Source organism: Lemur catta, chromosome 1 (assembly GCF_020740605.2).
Source record: "Lemur catta isolate mLemCat1 chromosome 1, mLemCat1.pri, whole genome shotgun sequence".
NCBI lineage: Eukaryota > Metazoa > Chordata > Mammalia > Primates > Lemuridae > Lemur > Lemur catta.
This window is the reverse complement of record NC_059128.1, coordinates 126,968,085-126,993,545: the sequence shown is the minus strand read 5'-3', so window position 1 is coordinate 126,993,545 and position 25,461 is coordinate 126,968,085. Positions and strand designations below refer to the sequence as shown.

The 25,461-nt window shown below is 44.5% G+C and overlaps 1 protein-coding gene across 6 annotated transcripts in view; it reads left to right on the top strand.

The window, feature by feature from the left end:
- The window catches only part of BEND7 (BEN domain containing 7), an 83,981-nt gene that overhangs the window by 5,091 nt on the left and 53,429 nt on the right, over positions 1 to 25,461 (top strand). For all 6 annotated transcript variants that reach the window (XM_045533641.1, XM_045533666.1, XM_045533683.1 and 3 more), the window contains exons 3-4: positions 20,765 to 21,067; positions 23,898 to 24,020. In XM_045533641.1, coding sequence (XP_045389597.1) covers positions 20,765 to 21,067; positions 23,898 to 24,020 — 426 coding nt within the window. The remainder of the gene's footprint in view (positions 1 to 20,764; positions 21,068 to 23,897; positions 24,021 to 25,461) is intronic.

The window sequence follows — 25,461 nt, the reverse complement described above, 5'->3', positions numbered from 1 at the left end:
GGGACTACAATAAAAATTTGAGCACTGTTTAGAGGAAAACAATTCATTTTAATCAATTCAATGAGTGTCATTGTGAGAAAATGCTACGAACTCAGCATTTTTCTAGAACGAGAGTAAGGTCAGGGATAGTGACAGAAATGGATAGGACAGGGACCCTGCTCTCAAGAATAAAAGCCCAGTTGTTGGGGAGATAGGCAATGGTTAGGGAGCAGTATTCAGCAATCAGAGCCAGTCATGGTGGCTCACACCTGTAATCCCAGCACGTTAGGAGGGCGAGGCAGGAGGATCATTTGAGGCCAGGAGTTTGAGACCAGCCTGAGCAACATAGCAAGACCCTGTCTCTACAAAACTTTAAAAAAATCAGCAGTCATAACAGCTACAGTTGTTTGAGCACCAACTGTGTGCAAGGCACTGAGTTGAGTACTTTGCTCCTCACAGCAAATCTGTATGAATTATCATCGTCCCATTTTGTAGATGAGACTAGAGACATTAAGGTAACCTGCCAAAGGTCTCCCAAGTAGCAAGTGCCACACAGGTGGGGATTTAGTGCCGGTCTGCCCGGCTTTGAACACCCCACTGTATTGCCTCTCTGTGTGAACAGTAATTAAATGACAGATGTGAATGATCAGGGCAACAGCAGATGCAGAGTTGGAAGGGGAGAGTGGAGGGCTCTGCAAAGCCTCCAGACTTTGAACTATGGGAAAGATTTGCAAAGACAGAGGGGAGTTGGAGAAGATTCTGGGTGGGAAGAGTGAGTGAACCCAGGCAGAACAATAAGTATTATAATGAGACTTTGAGTGTTGCATGTTATAGTTTAGAAAGTGCTTTCACGGCTGTTTTCTCAGGATTCTTCCAGTATACCTGTGAGGTAGATAGGGCACACATTATTATTACCATGATTAATAGGAACCAAAGCTCTGAGTTAAGTGTCTTGCTCATGAATAGCAGAAGCTGGAGTGAACTCAGGTCACCTGTCACAGATCTTTCCCCTGTGCCGTGTTGAGCCAGGCTAAGTCAAGGCACATCGAGGAGACCTTAGCTGGTAGCAGGGTACTTTTAGAGAGTATTTTAATGAGACAATTTATTCATAACAATAGTTAATTAATGCATATATTAAATGGAGTCTTTTTTTATGCATTGAATTTGGGTTTAGATTTTCTATCATAGTATATACATTCGAAACATGTTTATTTTTCAGGTGTTCAGACTCATTCATTTATTCATTCAACACATATTTATCGTGTTCCAATTATGTACGTGCCAAGCCCTGTTCTAGTGACTCTTTTCAATATTCAGCTCAGTTAGACAACTTTCAGGAGACAAAGCGCACTGTATGGTAGCCCTGCCAGTTGAGCAGGGTGGAGATCTCTGAATTTTTGAATCTCTTTTCAGTGGCTTTCTTGTTGGCAGCTGTCCCCACTAGGGCCCCCAGAATCTCCCCAAAGAGGACTGATACTTTTACAAGTTAGGGCGTCAGTCCCCAACCACAATGTGGTTCTCCTCCCTAGAGAAATGGGCAGGTCTGTGTGTAAAATAGAGGGTAGGGGGGTCTTCACCTAGAGTCAAGTGCCTGGATCCCACCCAAGCTCTTATTTTGTCTCAAGGGGCTGGGAGCTGGGCCCTTCCTCCCAAAAGGAAGGAGGCTCTGACATGTTGCCATAGTTGTGGCAGGAGTTCCAAGAGTGAGACGCACCCTCAGATAAAATGAAGGACCAAGAAGGCAAGAGAGAGGAAAAGGAAGAACCCCAAAATCCCATTGTTCAGAAAGACGTGCTTCACCTCTGTTCCTCTTCCCAGGAGCTCCACCCTCAGCCCCTGGCCACACTGTCCTTGTGTCCCTGTCCTCTTTCACAGAGGTTCTCTCCTTTTTTGGTGGTGGAGTAAAGGGGACAGAAAACTAGGAGTGTCTCTTAGGGCTAGGAATGTGGCCAGTAATAGTAGGTGTCACTTACCCAGAGCTTGCTGTATGCCAGGCACTATGCAAGGACTTTGTACATGTTATCCCATTAATTGTCCCAAGAAAGGTATTGCTATTCCCTCTTTATGGGTAGAGCATTTGAGGAGTTGATAGAGTTACTCGGTGGCAGAGCCAGGATGCGAGCCAGGGTCTGCCTGTGCCCAGAACCATGCCCTTAGCCACGTAACATGCTCTGTTCACATGTACTCCCGTGCGGAACCCCAGCCTGTCCAGCAGATCAAAGGGGAGCAGAGCTGCTTGAAGAACTGTCGAGAAGACCCAGAGTGCCTCATATGCGCTCCACATTCCTCTGTGGGCCTCAACAGAACGTGCGGGTGTCCTTGTTTAAAAACGCCTGATCTGAATGGTTTCTGAAGTTTCATACAGCACCCAAAATATGTCCAGTTACATGATGGGTCCAGAAAAATGGCTTCAAAAATAACTTCAAGCAAAGTCAAAGTTTAGAAAGCCTCTTGAGGCTTTTTTTTTTTTTTTTTTTTGAGACAGAGTCTCACTCTGTTGCCCAGGCTAGAATGAGTGCCATGGCATCAGCCTAGCTCACAGCAACCTCAAACTCCTGGGCTTGAGCAATCCTCCTGCCTCAGCCTCCCGAGTAGCTGGGACTACAGGGATGTGCCACCATGCCCGGCTAATTTTTTCTATATATATTTTTATCTGTCCATATAATTTCTTTCTGTTTTTAGTAGAGACAGGGTCTTGCTCCTGCTCAGGCTGGTCTCAAACTCCTGACCTCGAGTGATCCACCTGCCTCGGCCTCCCAGAGTGCTAGGACTACAGGCGTGAGCCACCGCGCCCGGCCAAGGCTTCTTTAAATATATGTGCACATAGAAATGTCTTTCAGTAGCTGTGGTTGCAAACTTAAGTCATTCTTACAAATTACTTGTTGCCTAAAGTTTAGGAGGCTTTTGTAGTTAGGCCATCTAAGCACTTTTATCACGTGGTTACTATTATAGCTACATCAGGAGGTCAGGGTTGTATCTGTCTCATGTTTTACAAGTGGGAAGCTGAGCTCAAGAGATGAAAGTGATTTGCGCACGGCCACGCCCTGATCAGTAGTAGACCGCAACTTTCAAGTCAGGTCTTCTGACATCAGTTCTGAGCTCTTCACTGTGTCAGAGCTGCCTCAAGCCCTGGCCTCACGCCTGCCAGTCTGACTGCATGGGCTGGTCTTAATATGCACCTCCTCTTCCTCTCCCCTGCGCAGAGACCTCAGCTGCCTTCTCGAGGATACTCGAGTCAAGTTTAAATCCCTTCACTCAGGGTTCAGTATCCACAGTCCGACCCTCCCAAATGTGTATCTGCCTGTCTGTGACTTTCATGTAACCTCTGTCCCTTGAAGCAGCAAAGCAGGGCATCCAGGTGTGAAGGGGGCACCCGGAGAGAAGGAAACAGGTGGACAGGAGCTTCAACCCGGGAAAGCCTGGAACCCGGGGCGGGGGGGCGGGGCTAAGTTCTGTTACCGTCTCCTGCATGCCGAGCACTTGCTGTACTTTAATGCCTTAGCCTCACACCAGCTCTGAGAAGGTTTTCTACTTTTAGATCAGAAAAAATGAGCCTTTAGAAATGTTCATTTGCCTGAGGTCGCAGAGCCAGTGGACGAGGACCTGGATTTGGATATGGTCTGGCCACGGCTTTGCCACACCACCTCGGAGGGAGTGAGGTCCCATTCTGCTCCTCCTTCCATTCACTCTGTTTTGGGGCTGGCTTTGCAGCCTCGGCTCCCTTTTGCCCTCCCTGAAGACACGTGCCGGTGGCAGACTCTCCCATCATCCTTCGTTCTCCTCTCTGGCCTTTCACCGGGCCAGTCTCCCACTGCATCTCACCTTTTCCAGACTCCTCCTGGTAAAGTCCTGTCTCTCCTACTGGTTTTTAAAGCCCAATTCAAATATTACTGCAGCCTGTACGCCTTTTCAGTGTGTATAGCTTAGTGAAGAGGCGTCAGATTTAGAGTAAAAAAACCTTGCTTTGAGTCTCGGGCTGGAGCTATAACACCTTGGATAAAACTGTTGAGGGGTTTTCCTTATTTTCTATAGTAGAATAATAATGTTGGCTCTAACCACCTCATCAGGTTTCCTGCAGCATATAGGAAATCCTATGTGGTTAAACACTTTTTCAAACTGGAAAACACTGTATTTCTTCCAAACATTTGAGTGCTAAGTAATAACATTACTCTTTTCTCACACCTACCACGTGCTGCCTGATATTTATTAATACGTATTTTTGTGTGTGGTTTTATCATGCTCCGAGTCAGCCTTCAGATCCTCCCCCAACCATTGTGGTTGTTTATTTGCATCACTCCTAATGTAAATTGTCAGATCCTAGAGGGCAAGTGTGACCTGAATTCTTTTTTGGATTCTTTGGAGCACCTAGCACAGTGCTGCATCCAGGATGGGTACCTAGCTGATAGGTACTCAAATATCTGTTATTTAAATACATGAACATGTTGGACGTTGTTGTATAGGACTCTGAGGGTTTATCATAGAATATACTATGACATTGAGATGTTAGAGACTTTTAGTGAGCCAAACTAAAATATACGTCACTTAACTTGAAGAAGCTTTTGTAATATACTAATTAGGGTAAAGTTTGGGATTTTTGGTACTGATCTGTAAGATACGACTTCTTTTTCAAATCTAGAAAAGACCAAAAAGGAGAAGTCACATATGAAAGCCAGTGACATGTTGAAAACCAAAATTGAAAAATCGCATGTGTTCTGCTTGTTCCTTATTCTGCTGTAATGCTGGTACCACCTTATAAAGGTCCTTCAGACAGTGTTGACCTGTCTGTAAACCGATGTTGATACTGTCTACTTCTCAGATGCCACACGAAGCAGGTTTTTCTACCTTAATTTAAGAACATAAAGCCATGTGTTAAAGAATACCAACAACAAACCTTAGTGCCTGTCATGTTTCTGAAGCAGCAGGGCCCCTGCACACAGCCACCCTAGTTGTGCCTGCCCAGGGGTGGCCGGTGTGGGGGAGGAGGGCTGAGGTCCAGCCTGCAGCCTGCTCAGCAAGGCCCATGTGGGGGCAGCATCTGTCTGGAGGAAAAGCTGCCTCTTTCTGTTGCTCAGGGGGGCTCAGCGTGGTTCAGCAACTGCCCCGTTAGTGAAAAGTGTGATGCATTGTAATATTCTACTTTTCCCACACTGATCATGACCAGATCATTAAAAAAAAAAGAAAGAAAGAAAGAAAGAAATCTCCATGGAGGGCAGAATCTCAGGAGACATGTTGATGATTTAGCCTCTCTGGTTTCCATGGCATATGATTTTACTTTTGGAAGAAAATAACATGGACGTCTATAAGATAAAAGAAAGATTTCAGAGCAGTGTGTTTTGCATCTCAAAATAGACCTAGGATGTGACACAGGAAGCCTGTAATTCTCATAAGTGGCAGATTATTGGAGAAAAAGTGACCCAGACAGGAATGCATCCACAGGGGCAGGGGGCTAGACTGAGGAAGAGCCAAAGCCCCAGGCTGCAGTGGTTCTGGACCCCGGGACTGCCCCTGGGTGCCTTAGGGTACTATGTGCAACGTGGGCTGTGCCTTGCCTGAAATTCTTTACCATCTACTGCTTTCCAGTGGAGACCCACACTCCTTAGCATGGTGGCTAAAGCCCTGCATGAACTGCCACCTGCCTGCTTCCCCAGCTTGTTCCTGACACCTCCCTTCTTGCTGTTCATGCACAGTCTCCCCCGACTACTCTCACTCCTGCAGCAGCCCTGCTTCTCCAGTTCCTGTGTCTACCACCCTTTGCCTGGAGCTCCGCACCTGCCCCGTCCTCCCTCTTGACCTGACTCTCTCCTCCATGAGACTCCAAGCTAGTGTGCTTCCTCCAGGTGGTCTTCCCTGATCCCCCTGTCCCCCCCTTCCCCAGTGTGCTGTGTACACCTCCAGCAAGGCAGAGGCATTTTTACTGGTTTCCTTGTATTAATATGTCTCTCCCACTAGGCCATCAATTCCCTGAGGGTGCTCCCTGTGTTCCACTGCCCAGCACTGTGCTGTCACATAGCAGACATCAATAAATGCTGGAGGAATGAAGGAAAGAGGAGTCCAATTTTAAATTTAATGTAAAGTGGGGAAATCAGCTAACCTGAAACTTTACTATCCAGCTCTTTTACCTCTAAGCTCCTGCCCTGGCTCAGCTGATGAAAACGTATACATCCTTCTTTGTAGCTAACTGGACCTCACATATCAGGAGTGAAATACATCAGTACTAACGGTGGAATGTTTATTTTTATTACACGTGTTTTCTACTTTATTAGGTTTTTTAAGATCTAACTGTGAGGCAGGATGCAATGCGGCACCGCCAGCCTCCACACCCCAGGGCCTCGCAGACTCGCCCCTGGAATATTGGAGCACAGTGGCCCCGGCATATCTCCGCGGTCTCTGCCTAGAGTGACCTCTGCTACCTTCATCTCCATGATCCTTTATTTATCCTTCCAGCCTTCACTTGAATTCTTCCCGGGCAAGACTTTGGTTTCAGCTGTGTACTGTATTCCTAGTATACAATGCTTGGTACAGAGTGGACTCTTGATAACTGTTTCTGCGTAAATGAATGAGTACTATGTTAAAGCATGTTAAAATGTAATTTGCTGCCAGTTATCAGCTGATCCGAATGGGAGTTTGTTGAGTTGAGATAGTTTCCCTGTTCAGAATTTTCCCATGCTGCCCCACTCTGAAAATGTTGATAGCATGAATATACATCCATGTCAATAGCACCCCATCCAGACATTGTGACAAACAAAACCCCCCTACATATGTGAGCTACAGCATGGTCCTTAGCAGGCCATGGTTGTGGGATCATTTATCTTATGGACAATTTAGCTTTGAACAGAAAAAAACTATTCTGTTGCCATCATCAACTGAACACACCTTCCTCGCCGCTATAGCGCAGATGCCGACGTGGAGGGGCGGGTGAGAGGCTGTGCTGAAGCAGCGCAGCTGCGTGACCACAGCCCAGAGAGAGGGAGCAAAGGGCACATTCCGTTCATGGTCAGGCTCCTGTGCCTCCTTCCGTGCAAAGGACAGCTTATTACATGCGTATTTGATCATATATTTTAAAGTCATTACAAAGTTTAGACAGATTCTCTTTCATTTATTCCAGACAGTCAATACTCTTGTAAATGAAAATCCATAAAATTGTTTTCTTAGGTATTGCATTCTTTTTTCAAACATGTACAAATATACTGTGTTATTTGGATTCCACAGGGTTTTACAACATTTCTTACTTGAAATCAAATTTTATATCTGAAAGGTTAATGGAGAAAACTAATTATGCTATCTGGTAACCAAATGTGTGATGAGACATTTGTCTCTGTAATTAACAGCGAGGAACTTTTATAGTTTCATAAAATTGAATGCTACATGGAGTATTCTGTGAGCATTTGTTTGGACGAGGTGTCCAAAACAGAGATGTTTATGGATGATATAAAGTTGAACTGAAATGTAATGCAGGTGTCTGTGCACCTCCCAGCATTTCTCATTGTTGAGATGGAAGCCAGAAGATTAATAACTTTACTTTGTCATGATAAAATAAGTAATGTGTTCTTGGAACAGTGGTACGGTACATAAGTTACTCAGTAATTCCAAGAATTTATTCTGTTCCAGGAATAATATCCTTAACAACTTATTTTTACAGAAAAAGTGGATGCAACATAATAGACTATGAAGTTGCTTGTGTGTTTAATGGAATTGTATCTCAAATGTGACTTCACACCTACATATGAAATGAAAAGAACCCCACACAAATGCAAGGTTAAGGTACAACTTAGTAAAAAGTCAGGAGATGCAAAAGTTAAAGTTCTGTTAACATTAACTCATTCTCACTGCACATATATAATTTTTTCGATTACCAGCAAGACTTTATAATGGGTACCTTAATATGCAGGGCATGAAATACGGTGAGGAGCTGCTCCGGGAATGTTAGCTTTTGCATTTCTCTGCAAGTTCAGTGTTCCTCTCTTTACTATGGGAGGGAGAGCCTGGTGCCGGGGCTCCATGGAGCTGTGTGGCCCAGATCCGACCCCGCTTCCCTGGGTTTACTCTGGTCGTTCTGGGCAAGGAGCTTAGTCCTCTCATTCGTCAGATGGGGGGCCTGAAGTCCCGTCTGTGTCTTTGATGAACCGGGAAGAAGGTGAAGACGAGACATGTTCCTTGGGAAAGCTTTCACAGGAAGACAGGGTTGAATTTAGGCACCAGGTGGCCTCTGCTTGCTACCAGCCCCACCCCGAAAGGAGAAATTCTTTCACAGATGCCGCAGATGGGGGTTTATCTCGTGCACATCAGTGGTGGTGGTTTGTCTTCAGCTTTCCTCAGCTGTATCTTCCCATGATATCTGTTACTAGAATTTATTTTTGTATTCATTTTGTAGATATTTGTTGAGTGGCCTCTAGTGCCAGGCTAGGAGGTTTTAGAACCCACTAGGTTGTGATAAGGGAAATAAATTAAGAATTCTACAGGAACATAGAACAGAGGGGCCTCCCGGGTCTAGAGGATTAAGGATAAGAATATGACCCTTGAGAAAATGCCCTTGAAGCTGAGACCTGAAGGGTAGTGCTGGGGTGGGGGCTGAGGACACAGAGGGGACCAGCAGGTGAGCACACTCCCGAGGAAGTGGGACACCTTCGTAAAGGCTGAAGCTGCTTAGCTTCTGCTGGAATTGCTCTGAACAGAGGCCGAGGCGCTGGCATTTTTAAAAGTTGCCCAGATGATTGTAACATGCGGCCAGATGAGAGCCAGCACCATAGAGGAACAGGGAGATGCTGCAGAGCTGGGGCTGGAGAGCTGGGCAGGAGGCCAGATGTGGAGGCCTCTGAGCCCTGCCGGGGAGCCGGGGCTCTATCCTAAGGGTATTGGCATTCCACAGAGGTACATGATGGAATTAGATTTGCAGCCTTGGAAGATCGCTCTAGCTTCAGAGTGGAATATAGATTGAGGGGAGCAAGACCGACGGCTTTTTGGCAGTAGCCCCATCGAGTGATAACAGGAACAGGGTGGTGGTGGAGAGAAGGGGATGGATTCTGAAGTAATTTAGAAGTTAGAAGCAGTAGGATTTGGTGATTGATGGGCTGTGGGGTAACTCCCAGGTCTCTGAGCTCTGAATAGCTGAGTTGGTGCTGTTTACTGAGGCTTAGGGATGGTTGCAATAAAATAGATTTTTTGACTTGATTTTAAGGTTGCTCTTGAGCTATGCACCTGAGGCTGTCCAGTAGGCAAATGGATATATGGGTCTGGAGCCCCAGAGTGGGGTCTGGGCTGGAGTCCTTGCATGCAGATGGTCACTGGAGCCAGGAGAGAGATTGGTCGGTCTAGAAAAGAGTGCGGAGGGCTAGAAGACCGCCTAGGCCAGTGTCCCAAAAAACATGGACATTGAAGGTAGTGTTTTGCACACCAGTGGTTGCAACTTATAAGTGGGTCATGATATCAGTTTAGTGGACTGTCACCAGTATTAACTGTAACAATAGCACTAAGAAGAAGAAGAAGAAAGAAATAGAAAATATCAGAGTGCACTGCATGTAGGAAAGATAAATTTGTGAGACTTCTGTTGCAGTCACATGCATGGTATACATATCTGAGTGTGTGTTCTGGATCATCATGGAAAATGTATTTCTTCTCATGAATAATGGTCAGAAAAGTTCAGAAGCCACTGATTTAAGCTACTGTTGCCTTAGCCCTAGAGAAGTCCCACTAGCCTCACTCAGGGAAGGATGCCACTCTTCAGGTGCCGTTGGGCCCAAAGTTATCCAAGTTCCTTGAGCTCCTTGGAAGAGAAAGGCATTGCAAATGTGATCCATTTTTCATTGTCATTAATATTATTTACATTAAAAATGATAGCATGTTAACGCATAATATTTTAAAAATTTAAATGACTGAGAAAATGTAATATAGCCAGTACTTAATCATGTTCCTACGTACCTGATCCATGATGTAGATATGTAAATTAACATCTCAGGAATGGGGGAGATTTGCATGTCTGTATCAGGACTCTGTTAGAAGTTTTCTGTACAGTAGAACAGAGGATCAGCATTTCAAATTATATTGAGAAGGGTATCTCTTTCCAAAAAGTAAATTATGAACATTTTATCTCTTGCTGAATGAAGGCAAGATTTTGGTTATATTACTGTAGGAATTCAGAAGTAGCTCTTAATCTACAATCTTGTTATACTTTTCCTCTGTTTATTATCAGCCTTTGAGGACTCCAGTTATATGTTTCATAGGATCATGAACACACATAAATTCTTATTCCACTTGTCTGAAGTTTTAATCTTGGGCTTTTATAGAACTAGCAGGATTCAGGTGAGCCATGTTTCCAAACTGTTTTTTTTCTTTAAGAGACAGAGTCTTGCTTGTTGCCCAGGCTGGAGTACAGTAGCTATTCACAGGCACGATCCTAGCTCACTGTAGCCTTGAACTCCTGGGCTCAAGCGATCCTCCTGCCTCAGCCTCCCAAGTACAAGTTTCCAATTTAAAAGGAAATAGCTGAGCCTCATTGTTCTTCATTTGGGGCAGCTAAGTCGGGATCCATACAGATGGTTTGGTCCAGTGATTTCCTTGTTCCTACCACATGTGCTAACATACCTAGGTGGTAAGGTGCTGGCTAGTCCCAACAGCACCTGTGTCATGTGGTGACAGCTCCCTGGACCACCAGCTTGGTTGTCTCCCGAGGGGAGTCCCCCCTCTGCCATTCAGCTCACATTCCTTGAGCAGTTTAGTAGAGCAGTGAAGCTCATGGACCCAGGAGCTGGATACATCCTGTGCAGATCTCTAACCTCACAGTCTCTGTTTCCTCCTGAGAACCACTCAGTTTGTTCGCAGGATTACATGTAGGCAGAGTGCTTGCCAGAGGGCCATAAGTGGTAGCTTTAACTCTTTCCCCTACATACATCCATATTCCTTTTTAAAAAATTCATGGCTTGTAATGCATTTCAAGAGAAAGTGATCTCTTGCGAACATTGCAGGGGTTGCAAACCATGCCATACCCCAGCGCCTCCTTTCCTGACTTTCTTTTGCTGCCGTCTCTGGCTGCCTGTTGGTTATTCCTGCCCAACTTCATCAAGATGTTTTTATGTTCAGAGCTGCCACTACCAGTTGCCTTATACTCAGCTTTAGAATACCACGGGGAAAAGAGTGTAAATAATTCTTCTAGATTATTTTTCCTTCAAAAAAGTAATACATATGCATCTCAAAACCATTCTTAAAGTTAAAATTTAAGTTGAAAACAAGATATAAAGTAAAAAGCAAAAGATCCTGTCCCAGTCACACTCTCCAGTGATGACCCACTGTTAACAGTAGAGGCATGTGTGCAATGTGTGTGTGTGTGTGTGTGTGTGTGTGTGTGTGTGTGTATTACAAAAGAAGAAAATGGAATTACGCTATATGATATGTTGCAGCTTTTTTCACTTAACTGAATCTTTGTTTATTTCACTCCCGTTGAGTGCCTAGTTTGAACTAGGCAGACTTAGACCCTGCTTATCAGTAGTGAATGAGATAATCATGATCTCAACCTTCCTGAGTCGTGGTTTGTCTTGCATATACTTCCAAATATGTAAGGGTCTATTTCGCTCTTTACAGATAAGAAATGATATACCATAACTTCATCCTGCTGATACGCCATAATTCATCTAATGCTCTGTTGATAAATGTTTGCATTGTTTCCACCATTTCCTCAGTAAAATGATGCCTCAGGGAATATGCACAGATACTTGTCGGAATATTTCTGTAGGATAAATTTCCGTAAGTGGAATTGTCAAATTCTACTCCAGAAGGTTTTGCCAAATCACATCTCCACCAACAGCGTATGAGTGTGGCTGTAACTGCACACCTTCACCAAAAATGGGTTTTAAAAATCTAATATGAAATCATATTGCTTTTCATTACCTTAATTATTAGGGGGATAAGAGATTTAAAATATTTATTGATCATTTTTTTTCTCTTGTCAATTACATGTTTGTGTCCTTGGCCTGTTTTTTCCATTGTTAGTATTTGTTGTCTTGTTTGTTGATCTGTAAGACCTCCTCCGTGTATTTGGGATTTTAACTTGATTATTCTAGAACATTACGTGAAGGTGGTTTCAGGCCTAGTCACTTAGTGGTAGTTGCCATGACTCAGGGCACCCGTGCTGTGCTTACTATAAAATAAGACTTCATTTTCCATGCTGCAAGAACATTTGGGGGAGAAGTAGGTAGACAAACTCTTTGAATTAGTTGGGTGGTTCTAACTGTGTCACATCACACTCATGAAAACCTTCACTGATTTCCTGTCACTTTTAGGATGAAGTCAGAGCATCGAGGTCCTTTCGTTTTTGACTTCACCCTGTTCACCTTAACTCCAGCTGAGTTAGCTTACTCGCCACTGCCCTTTTCGTCTTTCTCTGCCCTCAGCTTTGTTGGCTGCTGTTCTCTCTTTTGTCCTCCTAAAGTGCCTGTGGGACACTGGCATCTTTTACTGACCTCCTCGAGTGTCACCATCTTCATGAAGCCAGCCAGAGTCCTTACGGTTTAGAACGATCACTTCCCCTCCTTCACACCTGAGACACTTGTCACACAATTTCTAAGGCATTTATCACATATCACCTTGGTTTTGTCTGTTGAATCACGAACACTATAAGCGTATTCCTAGGAAGTGTAGCTGGCGACGCGTACAAGCTTGGCTTAGGGGACCAGCCTCGCCTCTGTGGTGGCCCGGTCACCTTCCACAGCCTGTGCTTTTCCAACAGGCGGGTATGTCACTCTGGGTACCCTGTGTTGTTCAGGGTCTGTAGGAAGCTGCACATCTCGGTGGGTAGATTATTGTTTTAAGATCAAACACAGAAACAAGGAGAGTATAGTTTAATATTCGCATATACTTTTAAGGTAAAACATAAGGACATCAAAGAAAATGGCTTGTTCCTTATGCCCCTCCTAGGACTTTGCCCCTAACTTCTCGTGGGTAGTTATTCTCCTTTGGCTTTCAGGGTTCTTTGGGGGAAAAGTTTGAGAGACAGCGTACTGGCCCGTTTCGAACAGCTGTTCCTTGCTTCATTTCCTCGTATTTCTTTGCTCCTTTTGGTTCTTAATACCCATTTCAATCCCTTTCTGCCCTTTTTTCTTTCAAGGCCTATTTTCCAGCTCGGGTCCATGGCATTCCCTGTTGGCACCTGTCCCGGCTTCACACCTCCAGCCGTGATTCGAAGGTGCCCCTGCCCTCCCAGGCTGTGGCTGTCCCGTTCCAGCCACGCCTGCCGCTTAGACGTGAGCTACTGCGCTCTCAGCCGCTTGTGCCCTCCTCATCTCCCAGGCTAGACCGGAAACTCCGGAAGCAAAGAGATTGTGTATTATATTTCTTTTCTTTTGGTCTCACAGTGTCTCATACTTATTGGTAGTACGATCAATGTTTATTAAATGGATGGATGCATCTGATAATATCTAAATAGCTCCGGGAGGAACTTTGTCCTTTAGGTGCAAGCGCCATGTATAGATTGGGCCACTTTACAATTTTCCACCTGTGGTTCTCAGTGTAGCAGGGCCTCAGACAGGTCTAGATGCTCCTTATCACAGTGTTTGGTTCAGCCAGTTAGAAGACTCGGTGGCTGTCTTTTGCCTCTCTCCTTCTCAGTGGCATCAGGCTCTGTTGGGGGCCCCTGCAGCACTCAAATGTCCCCCAGCTACTCCTGCAGGAATCTGGGCCCTGGCACACTCTTCAGAGCTCTGCCCTCCTTTACGTTTGGGGTTCCACTTAAGATTGCATGTGACAAAAAGGGCTTGCTTGGAAAACCATTGCTCTGTTCCACAGATACTGCTTTTCAGACCGTGTTTTGCTGAGCTAGAATCCCAGTCTTGCTTGTCCCTGGTAGACATGCCTGTTGTCCCTGTGGGCTGCGAGTCAGGACCTTCATGACATCTGCATGTTAATATGGGTCTGGAATGAGGTGCCACCCGCAGGTCCTCTGGGAGCAGGGTCCACTTCAGATGCCTTTGGTTCTAGCTCACTTGCTGAGGTCATGGCTGGGAATGTCACACAGCAGGCCCTGCTCCTCCTGCCTGACGGGCTGTTGTCTGGTCTCACCACCGTGTGGCTCTATGCCAACCTCTGCGAGTTTTCAAGAGGAATTAGTTTGGACCATATAGTATAATCCTGGTCATCTTACTATTTCTCACGGATAAACTCAACTTTTTTCTATTTACTTTAACATGCCATCACCTAAAAAATGCAAGGAGCTTTAAAGCAGTCTTTTTTTTTTTTTTTTTTAAAGTACATTCACAGTGTTGTGCAGCCACTATCCAGTTCCAGAACTTTTTCACCACCTCAGACAGAGAAGCATTCTCACCATCACCTCTCCTGCAGACGGGTCTGCATGGTTTCTCATGCTGATTCCCTGGAATAGCCGGCCCTTTGAGACCATGTGCTGCCTAACTTTCAGCTTGGACGCCACATTTTCAGTCTGGTTTGTTTTCCTTGTTAATAAAGAACAGTGTCCTACTCATAATACCCCATGGTATATTTGAAGATAATTAAGTCACTAAGCTGTTTATTCTTAGTGAAACAACCCAATTCCTTTAACCTTTCCTTGTTTTTTAGATCTTTTTTGTTGGCTTTTTCATTATCTCTTCAAGTTTCTCAATGGCCTCTTTAAAATAGGATAAAACTAGACATGATAGGGTAATAGAAGCCTGACCAATACTGAGTTGCGGAGAAGGGTCGGACCCCACTTCTTTAAGATTCTGCTGGGGTAAGTCACCCATCCTGGCACCCCTGGGTGATGGGGGTGATGGGTTTGAGATTAGTCAGGGGGAGCGGGGAGTTGGTTCTGACCAAGGGGTCTGGACTTTGGGAGGGATGAGTTTGACTCTCTTTACCAGCTTGCAAACAAATGAAGTCGTATCTCTTTTAATATTTGTGTGAATGTCTTGAGTTCTTTACCTGCAAGATTAACAGGAGATCTAGGACCTCCCTGTAAGGCGTCGTCCACCCCGTAAATCGTCAGTGACACACAGGGGCTCGCTCAGTCCAGAGGGGCCACCCTGCCAATGGGCATCCACTGACGGCTTTGCCGTCGGCTTTCTGTGCCCGCAGCTGCGTCTCCCACTGCCTACTTATTGTCTGCGTTTTCTTCACCAAAACTAGACTCATCGTATCTCCACTCCCCTGCAGCTAGCTTTTTCCAGCTCTCTGCTGGTGTCATTGTGCATGCCGTCACCTGAGCCACAGGCCCTGGTGGAGATGCCCTTCGTGGATTCCTCTCCGTCATGCCCCACCCAGCCCCGCATCCCACTCATCACCAAACCCATCGACTAAACTCCTTCAGTGTCTCTCTCCATCTTCTCTCTCCGTTTCCACCCCCAAATCCTGGCAAGGAAGCTTCGCCATTCACAGAGCCTTTGGCAGTCACGTTCTAATTGGGTTTCTCTCCCCATACGAGTTTCACCATTTTGCCAAAATTGTTTTTCTAAAGGATATAGTTGATTATTTACTATCCTTGTATTATTTAATAAAAGAGAGCATTTAAAATCGCCCCGTGTAACAACTCATTGTCTCCAGTGTAAAACTCTTCTTCCTTCGCCTGCACGTGAGGCCCTTGCTGAGTCTCCTGTGAACCCTGACCTCCTGGCAGGTACACCTGCTGCTCAGGAAGAGGGGGAGGCTGGTACAGCTCTGCGAGCTGCTTCCGGAGGCTGGAAGAACAATGTTTTAAGGAGCCAGAAGAAAGCCAAGTCGGCCCTTCCCCATGCCATGGGAATGAAGAACGGATACTTTTCCTGCAGGGGCTGCAGGGAAAGCAGGACACGCAAGGAAGAGCCGGTTTCAGCTCTAGCCAGGAAGGAGAAAGTGCCCTCCATACACAGTGGGGTGATTTGCTAATGGGAGTTCCAGGCACACAGTTAAAAGAGGTAGGAGTTAATAAGCTGGGGAAAATCAGGACCATTTTTCAGAGCAACAAATCATATAAAGGGATTTGGTAAAAAGATGTTGAGATATTTGTGGGGAGGGAGGGGACCTTTCAGTTTGTACCCAGTGATCGTTGTTTCTCTGAGGCTTAGGAAGTGCTTGATAAATGGTTGTTGAATAATTTATTTCTGGTACCTTTTCACTGTTTCCTATTATATTGTTTGTTTAGTATTGCATTTAATTCTACTGGACTTCATTCGGTTTTTGATAAGCCATTTCTTTCAATTACTAAAAGGATTATGGAATGCCTACTGTCCATCAGCACTAGTTCGTTTGTAGGGCACAGCTACGGTGACTGTTCTTCATGAGTTTTCATAACTAGAAGGCCATACATAGTAATCGATGGACATGATATTTGCGTGCTGCCCGCTCTGTTTTGAATGAAACTCTTGGAGCTTCATTACTAACTTAGCTGGTAACTATCATCCTTAGCAGCCCCTGGAGGCCAGGACAGAAGAGCTTAGGCAGGGATCCACGTGCAGGGGACCCGACACAACCACAGTGTGAAAGGTTTAGAGTTTTGAGTAGTTACAGACCGGGGAGGAGGCTGGGGGGGGCGTGTCCACAGGTGTACCTGGAGGCCACACACACACAGGTCAGAGAGCACAGGCAGGGAGAGAGAAAGAGGGACCTGAGGGCTGGTGCTGTTATTGGGTCCAGGGTGTTATGCAAACAGGCTTCCCATAGGGAGTTTTATAGCAAGCAGGCGCAAGATCCAGGAGGCCACGTGGTGACCAAGAGGTGGTCACTGTGGCATATGTGTGCAGCCTACTCGAGGTGTGAGAGCCAGTGGGCCAGTCACACAGGCTGTCCCATAGGGAAGTTGTCCCCAGGGAGCAGTTGTGTAAAGCAGATGTCTGGATCTACCACATTGGGGAACTGGGGCTGGGGGAAGTAGAAATGTAGAACTGGAGACTGTGTCAAGGCTGGCCGAGCCCCGCTTCTGGACTGCAAAAGTCCAGCTTATGTTTAAAGTGGATGCCAAGGCAACGTAAAATTATAACATTCCCTGCACTCTGTGTGTATGTTGTTGTCTATTTTCTTTTGTCCTGATTAACACTGTCGTGTTCTGTGAAGTGTATCCTTCTCTCCTGGGCAAGTTAAAGGAGACCCTGCATGGTGACTTCTTCATCACCCTCATGTTTATCAGTTCCTGCAAGACTGTGTATCACATAAATATTTTATGTAAAGGAAAGTGATCTAGTACAGCCCTGAAATTCAGTGAGGGGAAGAATTCAGTCCACAATCTTTTTTAGACCTTGTCCAAGAAGTGTAGCTGCTAAACTCTCAAGAGGGTTTCAGTTAAGCTTATTTTACCAATAAGGCAGCCGCGTGGCATGGACCCATTTTAGTAAGATTTCTTTTTATTTGTTTTTCCTAAAAAGATTCAGCCTCTTGAAGTTGAGCGTAAGTGAGGACATACATAGGCTTAGAAAGAAATCAGGAATTGCTCCTAAGAGCTTCCTTTTCCTGGTGTCTATGTGTGGAGAAGACATTGACTAATTAGAACTGGAAAGACAAATAGAAGTCAGCTGATGCTCCCAGTGTCATTCTCATACTTTCACGGTTTTTGTTAAAATCACGGAACATGGGCCCCACTGTGACAGAAGCAGCCCGCCCTCTGATGGGGTGGGGAACCCGCAGCCTTGGGGCCACATGTGGCCTTCTGGATCCTTGAGTGGGGCCTTTTGACTGAATCCAAATGTTCCGGAGCAAATCTTTTTATAATAATAAAGGGATTTGTTCTATGAAGTTTGGATTCGGTCGAGGGACCGCACTTGGGGATCTGCAGGGCCACATGTGGCCTTGAGGCACAGGTTCTCCCCCTACCCCATACAGTTCAGGAAACCCAAGTCTGAGAATATCCAGTGACTTGGGTGACATCCAGTAGCAAGTCAGTGCAGTTGAGAAGTGATTCCCGGCCTCCGGGGTACCCGCTTAGCCATCCCTGTACCGTGCCCACATCTGCAGTCGGGGCCTCTGCCATCTGTAGCTGACTCCACTGTCCTCTGCCCCCCCTGTCCCAGACATGCAAGGGAGCCTGTGTGCTCTGTGGAATGGAGCCCGAGCACCTCCTCCACCCAGGCGGCACCTTGGGTGGGCCCCTCGCTAATCCTGCTGTTGGTGGTGAAGGAATAATTGCAACTCAGTGTAAATCTGGAGACTGGTCCTGAGAAACCTCCCCACCTTCTCTCAACCCTCCTCTCTGAGCAGACTTCTGCAGTGATTGCAGTTCCATATTTTCTGTGCTTCAAATGCCCCGCAGCGAGGTGGGCCGTGAGCGCTCTTCCACGTGAGGTCAGCCAGACCTGCCCCTGGCCTTCTGCCGTCTTCCTTCTCGGCACCGTTTCTCCCCTTTTTGCCCCCCAGGTCCCAGTTTTGTTGTTGCTGTTCTATTGTTTTGCTTTTGTTTTGCCTGTGAAAGGCATGTTTTTGAGCATCATGTGGCAGCCACCTCCCTTACACCTGTCACCTTTCCTCATCTCCACCTGCAGCGTAGGATTCTGGTGGTCAACTGGAAAATACAAAATTAAGCACAATTCAAGTTGTATAATATTTTCAGTCTTCTAATGTTCATACACCTAAGTTCTGGAACTCTGAAACTAAGGTCATGGCAAAGCAGATTTGCCCTTAGAAGGGTCCAGAATCCTTGTGACTTTTTCCTTGTCCTAAGGATAGCACTTTATCATAGAATTCTATCTGCAGAGCAGAAGTGGAACCTTTGACAAGAGACGCGTCCCTTTTCCTGGGATGTGCCCGGCTTAGGTGGAGAATCAAGTTGGCGCTGACTCGGGAGCCAGCAGGGTGCTTGCTCTCGCGTGGCCTGCCTGTGGTGGCTCTTTCCAGGGAGTCCCGAGGTGGGCGGCCACCAGCCTGTGCCAGTGGAGACCAGTCTGTGTGCAGACTTTGGTGTAGCCTGACCAGCCTCCTCGAGAGGGTCGAGAGTGGAAATGGCACAGGAACGATGCTTCCTCTTGCTGGAATTGTGCTCTTAACTAGCCGGGAAAGTTACATGTCTGGACGCTGAAATTAACACCACATTTGCCTGTGGGTTTATCTTTCTCAATTCCTCTGGGAGCGCTTCCAGACACACCCCGTTCTGTACACACCTTGAGGAAGTTGTAAATTGTGCCGACTCTATGTTACCTAAATTGCGCTTGGTCATTCATTCTCATAAAATCTGGAATATGATTTATTGTTTCTATCTTGTAATTTTCACAGGTGTTTACAGTAGAAGTAGTTTTATTGCAAATTAAAATGCTTCTCTCAAGCATATGTCAACACATAGCAATATTATAAATGTGGAAATCTGTATTATTTCCATGTTTACCCATGTTCAATATTAAAGACCAAATTAATATTTTTATTAGCATTTTTAAAAATTGAAGATACTTATCTCAAAATAGTATATAAATTTCCCCATTTAGTATTATAATATGTATATAATTAATAAGCTAAATATCTAGATAACACAAAATACTTAGGTTATTGTGCAATTACCAGTTCTACGTGGGAATCTGGGTCATTATGATCTTAAGTGCATTAAAACATCACTATATTAAATGTGCTGTATTCATTTATAGGGGCTATATTTTTCCTAATAGATACTTTTTGTTGGCCTTCTCTTTTTCTCATAGTCTAAATTTCAGGCATTTAGGAGAGTGACTGTATGAGTGTGTCTGTATACCCTGGCCTGAGACTTTTACTTTAACCCCCGGGCTAGAGGAAAAAAATCCACTTCTCTTGATCTTTGAGAAGATACTGGCTAATGCACAGTTAAGAAGAGAGTACGTTTGAAATGGCTCCTAATAGGTATCAACATCCTCTAATATTGTTGTTAATAGAAAATATTTTATATCTGCACAATTTTATAGTCATCTTTAAGTAATATTTATTAAGTACCCCTAGTGCAGGATAGAAATACTGTGGTTAAAAAAAATCCCCTGAGGGAAAAAGAATCTTAAAAAAAGAAGTCAGTGTAGGTGAGGTGGGATTTAGAAACAGTCTCTTTCCTCTTGCACGTGGTTGCATAGTTACGCTGCAGAGGAGGTGGCAGTGGGTTTGGTGAGGGCGGGTCCAGGATGATGGGTTTGGCCTGGAAGGAGGGCGGGTGGGGAGGCTGCAATTCTGCCCCTCTGGTGCAGCCAGTCACCTGGAGTGGGCAGGGACCCCTTGAAATCACCAGGCTGATGTGGTTGAGACAGAGCACTAGAAAGACAAAGTCCTGCTTGCTTGCCACACTGATACTTGGTACCTCTCTGTCTCCTCTGTCATCCTTTGTGAAGGTGATATTTCCTTCCACAGTGTGCCATCCTGCTGATATGCCACGCAGCTCACTCCCAAAAGGCCCCAAGTCCCAGCGAATCCCACGTATTCTTCCTTGTCTTCCCCTGCTGCCTGCTAAGGCTGACAAGCCCAGCCTGCCTGGCCTGGGTTTCCGTGACGAGGGGGTGGCCGTGGCAGATCAGGGAAGAGGAGTTCAGCATCCCAGTCCCATCCTTGGTCTTCCATCTCAGCCTGTTTTCTTATGACACCTAAGCTCAGAAAACACTTCCAAAGTGGGAATTTAAAGTTTACCCTATTGACACACACTGAGGAAACTTCTTTTATCATAAGAGAACTTGACCAGAAAGAGATTACAATGACATGCACCAGGAGTATGATTGGTTTCTTCAAACCATAGCCAGTTTTCCTGCTTTGATTTTTATGGATTATTTATGTTGAGAGAATCAGTAATCTTTCCCATTTCCAGAGAAGGGTGGACTTTTTAATTTTTTTTCTTTCTTTTTTTTTTTTAAGTAGTGGACTATTTTTCTCTTTTGCTAGTTTACAGTGCTAATTCTGGCCCTTTTTCCATTAGGAGATGAAAGCATGGAAATTAAAAAACAAATTACAGGAATGAGAAGATTGCTGAATGACAGTGCTGGGAGGATTTATCAGCGAGTTGGCAAAGAAGGAGAGAAATTAAAAGAAGAGCCCCAGGACGTGGACTTAGTCTGGCCTCCACGTCTGAACTCATCCACCGAGGCCCCACCGAGCTTCCACCCGTCTACACGTGGTGCGTGGAATGAGCTACCGCCCCAAAGTGGGCAGTTCTCAGGGCAGTACGGCACCCGTTCTAGAACCTTCCAGAGCCAGCCCCACCCTTCTGCGAGCTGCAACGGTATGGTTGTTATCAGACATTCAGAATGCCCTTGTGGGGGTTTGTATTGGCATGTTTTATTTCTAAATATTCAATATGTTCTTTGAATTGAATTTATTAAATCCTCCCCTATTTTTGTGTGTGTGTTTGTGAGACAGGATCTCACTCTGTCACCCAGACTGGAGTGCAGTGGTGTGATCACAGCTCACTGCAACCTCCAATTCCTAGGCTCAAGGGATCCTCCTGCCTCCACCTCCTGAGTAGCTGGGACTACAGGTGCACACCACCACGCCTGGCTAATTTTTCTATTTTTTGTAGAGATGAGGGTCTTGCTATGTTGCCCAGGCTGGTCTGGAACTCCTGGCCTCAAGCAATCCTCCCTCCTCGGACTCCCAAAGTGCTGGGATTATAGGCGTGAGCCACCTGACCCAGCCTAGACCCTCCTCCAGTCACCTGCCTTCAGTGAGTTATTTTAAAAGGCAGGGAAAACATAATGGAAAATGTTGAAGAGTATAAAAAATACAGAATGGAGAATCGGGAAAGATTGGGGGAGGTTTCAATATTATCAGTGAAGATTTCCTAGTAGAGATTTCAGCCCTTTAAGCAGTTAAAGCTATCATTTACCTACATACAGATATTATTGTCACAAAAGGCTGAACATTAGGGCAGAAAGAGCTCCCTGTTGCCATTAAAAGAAGCTCCCGGTCATATGGTGAATTGTTAATATACTCTCTTGCCTGTTTCTTGGCTTTTCTCATTATCACAGGAGTCTCGTAGGTAAAGGTTGGTAACCCAGTATCCCACCCCCACACTGTGGCTTCAGCCTCCTATTCCCGTACTGAACAGATGATCCGTATTTTATAACTGGCTTCATTTGCACTGAAAAATACTCCTTTAGAGTTTCTTTAATTTAAATTTCCTAATTGTTAAGAAAAAAATCAAATGACAATTTTTTTCACAGCTTAAGAGAAACAAATTGATGCTCCTTCTATTCATATTAGTTTTCCATTGGATGTTACTTGTTCTGTAAGTTATGTATAGATGATGCAGATCTATAGTTTTCACAGAGAGAACAAAAAACACATAGGAAGGCATTTTCAGTTTCCTTGAAAAGTTAAGGATTTTTTTTCATTCATTTTCATTTCATGATATCCTTCAAGAAAAAGAGAACTGTTTTGATTTAAAAAAAAACCAAAACAAAACACAATTTGCAGTAGCCATTTCAGAGGCATGAAAAGCCACCCTGAGACACCAGTGAGATAGCGAGGGACCCCAGAGATGTACAGGTGTCTTCTCTTTCTCTCAATATCGCATAAGCCAATATCAAGTTCACAGGCTGGCTCGCTTCCAGGGTAGAGGGAGATGGCTCTTTAAAGACTCCTCCATAAAAATAAAAAGTCAGTCCTCTTTAAAATTAGAAAATGATTTATAATGAGCTGAAAAGGGTTGGTTTTGTCCTTCAAAAATGATAAAGATGTACTTAGAATGGTGACTAGGAATATTCTATAAGACCTTCCTAACTCTACTACCAGTAAGAGAAATAAAATACCCTTAGCTATATATAAAGTTAGTAAAACTCACATTGATAAGTTGAGTAAACAGCATTCTACTTTCCAGTGTACAGCAAGGATGGTAGATTTACTTTGGAAAATGTTGTTAATGTTAATAAAAGTTGCAAATGTAATCTCCCCCATATCAGTTGGAAAACAGATATTGGTCATGTACTTTCAATAGAAACGCGTTATGGATGACCATGACTACTCAGGTATTTCATTGGCATTTTTTGCAATTTTAAAGTTGTAACATCTCGATTTGCTACAATTTTGAATGTAAACAATTATACTACTGCAGGCATTAAGTTATGTTTAAGTATTTCATGGTTTTGCTGTGGTGCACTTTTCTGTAGTATTCCCAAGTAATGCGTATTATGGGACTTAAGTTATATGTAATGTGTAGTAAAGCATATAATTGGAACTCAACCATAGAACTCACCTTGCTCCCCTACCAGAATGCCTGAGTGGTAACATTCTCTAAAACCGCTCCTTTTACAGCTGTGGGGACAAACGTGGCGCTGGAGGGAGACCCATTCCAAGAGCACGTTGCCAAAAATGTTCCATTTAATTCCAGGGACAACAGGAAGATGTTTGTTTACATATAAGAGAGACAGAATAGGATAGTTTTATTAAATTGAAACTGTGAAAAAGAGGCTGTGGTGAGGGAGATACAAGAAACGAGGCTGGAGAAAAGGTGGAGGATTTCCTTCAGTGCAGTTTGAACAAAGCCCACCTGGCAGCATCCGCTGAGCCAGCAGGTTACAATCCATCCTCCACAGCCTACTCCTCTGCGCCTCCCACCCCAGACAGCCACACCCAGAGAGTATCCGAAAGCTTCACTATTTTTAACAGTTAGACACTTAATTCTTGATATGATCTCTCATACACAGCTACCAATTTTTTTTTTGTAAGTCTGTTCTTAGAGCTAGTTTTTTGTGCAAACGAGCGTGCGTGTGTTTAGAGTGAGTTTCGATGGTACTGTTATCTGAGATGAACTGGTCTGAGGGCAGGGACGCCTGCTGTGCCAGCCCCCTGTGCACACGTGTTCACGCAGGCTCTGCCCCGGGACACCGCCTGCACCTCACAGCATAGGAGCCTGGATAATTAGATAAAGTTGGGCTCCACAATTTAGGTTTCGAAAATTACTGGGTACGTTTTCCTTAGGCACAGCTTCATTATAATTGCACATGCTTCAAAATCCTGTCAAGACACTGTCTTTTTTTTTTCCCCCTCCTTATATCTTTTTTTTTTTTTTTTTTGGTTGTTTGGAGTATGTCATTCTTTTTTTTTGTGCTCAGGAGAACTTCCAGTGGTGAATTCATCAGTTGGATCAAACTGCTGCACTTGTAACTGCCAGTCAACGTTGCAGGCCATTCTCCAAGAACTCAAGACCATGAGGAAATTAATGCAAATTCAAGCAGGTACAAGGATCAAGCCTCAGAACGAGTCCTTTGAGTTTTAATGCATATCTGACGTCTTCAGTTGGGACGTTCATTGTGCTTTTGTTATAGCGTTCTTCCCACCTCGCTGTCTTGCTCTGCCTCTTCAAGTATCCGTTCTCTTAACTTTTTCTACAACCCATTTTTCCTTTAGCAAGTCAAACAGATTTTTTATTGATACTAATACAACTCATGTACTTACATACGTGTATTCAATATACTTCATCCCATGATCTTCTGGCACTTCACAAATGCCAGTTAATTAAATTTGGGAACAATAACATGTGGAGGAGTCCTTTAGGAAGCCCCGGCCTTCGGTGCTGAAGATGTTCAAGGACATAAGCAGATAGGAAATGCTGAGCCCCAGTCTCCGCTTGTGGCTTTCTCTCCCCGTCCAGGTCACAGAAGCTCAGAGATGCCTCCTATTCTGTCTTCTCGATTTACATGACTCCGCTTGTGTTCTTGCTACCAGTAGACAAGTTGAACAGAAGAGCAATGAGCTTGCAGTTTGGGATTGGACACCCAGGGTCTCTTATTATAGCTGTGGGACTTCTCTGAGCCTCCAATTTCTCATTTGTAAATTGAGTATTCATATCTAACTCAGGAGGTTGTTATCAAAATAGAATGAGATAGTAAGTGTAGACAAACTTTGTAAGGCTTCATGCAAACGTGAGTTATTCCAGTAGTGTTGCCTAAAGACCTTGGAACACTCCATGGAAGTTGGAAGTCTAGGCCTTCGTTATAGTGACTATTTTCTAATCTTCACAATGGGGGGAAAACAGTTTTTCTGTGACAAGTACAAGAAATAATAAATCATTTCATTAAGGCTTCCATTTTGTCAGGGGAAACTGCTCTTTGATCTGAGTGTAAGGCAGGAAAGGTGACGACAGCACAGCGTATCAGGCTGGCTTTCCCACCTGTCATTGTAATGGGATCCAGGAAGGTCATCATTCAGAAACTGTTCTGGTGCCATTCAGTGAATTCTAATAAAATTTTAATGTTCAATGATGTGGTTTTGATATAGAAAGCTTCATACTTAAATGTATCAATCACCTGAGATCACATTGAAGTAAGGTAAGCTACTTTCTGAAAAGCAGTAGCTTTTTAAGTACTGACTTTGGTTTTATCCCAAGGAAACAATAAGCGTTTTGCTCAAGTCAGTAAGCGCTGGACTCACTTGTTCCTCCACGATACCCTGTGTTCTTATAACCCGGCAAAGGTTAACATCTCCCAAATAAGGAGCTCAGAAAGAAAGGTTACTTTCTTATATATGGATTCTTTTCTCAGAGGAAGAATGTTATAGCACTTAAGGAAATATGCATATGGAATTGTAATGATTTATTTTGTCACCTAAGCTCCTTACTACTGAAATGGCAAACTACAAATCGCAACCATTTAAATCCTTGACTGAAACCCTTTTAGA